The 3,027-nt window shown below is 35.3% G+C and overlaps 1 protein-coding gene across 2 annotated transcripts in view; it reads left to right on the top strand.

Annotated features, from left to right (window-relative positions):
- STRAP (serine/threonine kinase receptor associated protein) overlaps positions 1–2,533 on the top strand; it is a 17,956-nt gene extending 15,423 nt beyond the window's left edge. Inside the window, exons 9-10 of one of the 2 annotated variants that reach the window (XM_025879852.2) lie at positions 433–495; positions 1,236–2,533. In XM_025879852.2, coding sequence (XP_025735637.1) covers positions 433–495; positions 1,236–1,297 — 125 coding nt within the window. In that variant the 3' untranslated portion in view covers positions 1,298–2,533. Of the gene's footprint in view, positions 1–429; positions 496–1,235 lie in introns of both variants that reach the window. The other variant, XM_025879851.2, reaches the window with a different exon arrangement.
- The last annotated feature ends 494 nt before the right edge of the window (positions 2,534–3,027 follow it).

Raw genomic sequence — 3,027 nt, 5'->3', positions numbered from 1 at the left:
TGTGTGTGTGTGTGTGTGTGTGTGTGTGTGTGTGTGTGTGTGTGTGTTTTCTATTCCTGAATTTCTTTACACTGGATCCTTTGGTGAATGACATGGACCTATTTCACAATTTGCCATAGGGCAATATAAAGAATTTCTAAGTAAATGTATTTAATCTCTGGTATTACTCACTGATTCTTATTAATAAGGTAGACATGTTTTTAATAAAAATACTTAGTTATTGATCCCAAAGTAGTTGTGGTATGAACTTAAAAGTGAACTTTGAGGAAAGACATACTATTTTAGAATCAGTTATTAAAAAAGGAGAGGTTCCTATTAGGTTTTGTAGCTCATTGCTTAGAATAGTGTTGGTGTACTCTTCTTATTAAATACTGGAAATTGTTGGTAATACTGTAATTCACATAATCATGATTGCTTTTCTTTTCATAGAAGAAGATAGCGGTGAGCTGGCAAAGCCAAAGATCAGTTTTCCAGAGACAACAGAAGAGGAGCTAGGTAAATACTAATGAATTAACTTTTGTAGAATCCTGGGGGATTTAAAATTGAAGTGTTAGGTGAGTTTTACTTGTTGACAAAGGAAATTTATCAAATATGAACATACTTAAATAATGGAAAGTTTATGTATTTTTATATACATATGTATTTTTATATACATGTTTATAAAATAAATATTTTAAGTATCTACTGCATACTTCAGTCATGGAGATATAGTGTGGATCTGAGGTGATTACTCTTATAGTCCTTGGAGTCTAACTTGAGGCAGTTGCTAAAATAAAAAAACAAATTGTCACAGTTATATTTGTTATTTAACATTTATTGAGCGCTTACTATGTACCAAGTGCTGTTTCCCAAATCTAGAATTACAGATTGTAGGATGCACTGATCATATAATATTGTTTGAAACTTGAATAAATAAAGGAGGGGGCCAGATCTTTCAAAATAAGACTTTAATTCAGTGCTTACTAGATAGTTGGAATCACTGAAAGCTTAGCCTAGAAGAGGGGACCCTGGGGAGTTCAGTTATGGTATAAAAGAGTTTGATGGGTGAAATATAGGAACTATTTTTTCATTGCATTTTCAGTGCCATGAGTCTAGTCATGAATGGTATGTGCCCTTGTTCTCTTTTGCCTCCCCTCACCAGCACACTGAAAAAATCTTTTTATGCCTTCGTTACACAGAAATTTTCTTAAGTTGACTAATGCGGGGTTTTTTTAATTGTCATTTTTTCATTACAGAAGAAATTGCTTCAGAGAATTCAGATTCCATCTATAGTTCAACTCCTGAAGTGAAGGCCTGAGCATTGGGCATATGCCACAGATAATGTACAAGTTATGGACTAAAACAAGCAAGCAGAGAAAAGCATCAGCCTCCCAGAGTTACTCTCTGCTTAAGGCAAACATGAGCAGTAAATAATGGGGAATGTGAATTAGCTCCAGTGCTGGAACTAACTTGATGTTACCTGTACGTGAAAAGGCAAGAGTATCAGATGAAGGCAGGTGGAATTAGGCTCTTGTGGTATGATGGCCTGTTGTCTTTTTAATGAATATGTGCAAGCCAACATCCAGTTTCTCTTATTACAGTTAGATTTCTTGTAGCTGTTTATGTTATTATGGAGAAGAAAAATATATTGGCCTATTTTTCTGACTTTTCCCTTAAAGCAGAAAGCCTTTTTTTTTTTTTTTGCTTTAGTTGAAGAGGGAATACATGATAAAGTAATTGGTTTGAGTTCTCTTTCATTGTACATTGCTTCTGAACATCTAATTGTTTTAGTTGTCTAAATAAAATGCCTCTAAACAAAACAATGTTTGTTTCCTGGGAAAAATAGAGATTTGAGTTTATAAATGGAAATTGCCAGAAAGTTTTTCTACATTATAACTATATCAAAAGACAATATGGTTAAACAATCTTTAGTAAACATACTGTTTCCTAATTTTGAAATTCAGTTACTTGTACTGGATTTTTAAAATTTCCATGTTTTTCGATGGGTTTGCATTTACCTTCCTCTTGCATTGGATAGAAATGCTTGACCTGCTTTTTAAAAAAATTTCAGAGTAATGACTTACTTAAATGACACATGGTAGTTATAAGAAAAAAAAAAGGTGAGTCAGAATTGGCAGAAAGCAGGAAAATCGCTTAAAATCGCACCATCCCCCAAATCTGTTAAAATTCAGTGAGCATTGGGGCGCCTGGGTGGCTCAGATGGTTAAGCGTCTGCCTTCGGCTCAGGTCATGATCCCGGGATCCTGGGATCGAGTCCCGCATTAGGCTCCCTGCTCCTTGGGAGCCTGCTTCTCCCTCTGCTTCTCTCTCTCTCTCTCTCCCCCTCTCTCTCCCTCTCTCATGAATGAATAAATAAAATCTTTAAAAAAAAATTCAGTGAGCATTAATCGCACTTTTGTGTATCTGTGTGTATGCAGATAGAAAAAAGTGGGATGTTTATAGATCTGCAATGTTTATTTTACTTTATCCTTTAAGTGCAGATGGCATTCAAAAAACCTTTTTACCAACCTTCTAATAAAATGGGTCAACTGGGTTTATACTTGTACTTATTTTTTAAAATAGGAGTATATTAAACTAGTAATGGAAATACTTTCGACCAATGAATAACATCTCTTGTCAAATTGCTTTTTGTCTCCTTTTTCATCTTGTGAATGACCCTTGATGACTTTTCTTACAAGAAATAACCAAGCAAAGAGTAAGTTTCCAGGGATTTGTGGTAATCCTAAGAAAGCACTGTTGGCTATGACAGCCTCCAGAAGGCGAAGAGAGGTATGTCATGGGGATAGATAGCCACTGACCAGCCACACACGGTCTCATAGGATGGTAGTTTTGTGTCATCTTGCCACATGCCTGGTCCTCTGCTTTGCTGTAGCAATATTGTCTGTACCATGCCTGCTTAGAGTCTAGTCAGAATCTGACTTACCTTAAGGTTGAGATTTATATGCACCAGAGTGGAATCATGAAATTGCTGGATATTTATGAAATTTATGATTCAAGGGGATTTCGTCTACTTAGGTTTTATAAAAA

This window comes from Callorhinus ursinus, unplaced genomic scaffold, assembly GCF_003265705.2.
Source record: "Callorhinus ursinus isolate GAN/ISIS: 27379988/994484 unplaced genomic scaffold, GSC_fseal_2.0 scaffold27, whole genome shotgun sequence".
NCBI lineage: Eukaryota > Metazoa > Chordata > Mammalia > Carnivora > Otariidae > Callorhinus > Callorhinus ursinus.
The sequence above is the reverse complement of the archived record's forward strand: the minus strand, read 5'-3'. Positions and strand labels throughout refer to the sequence as shown.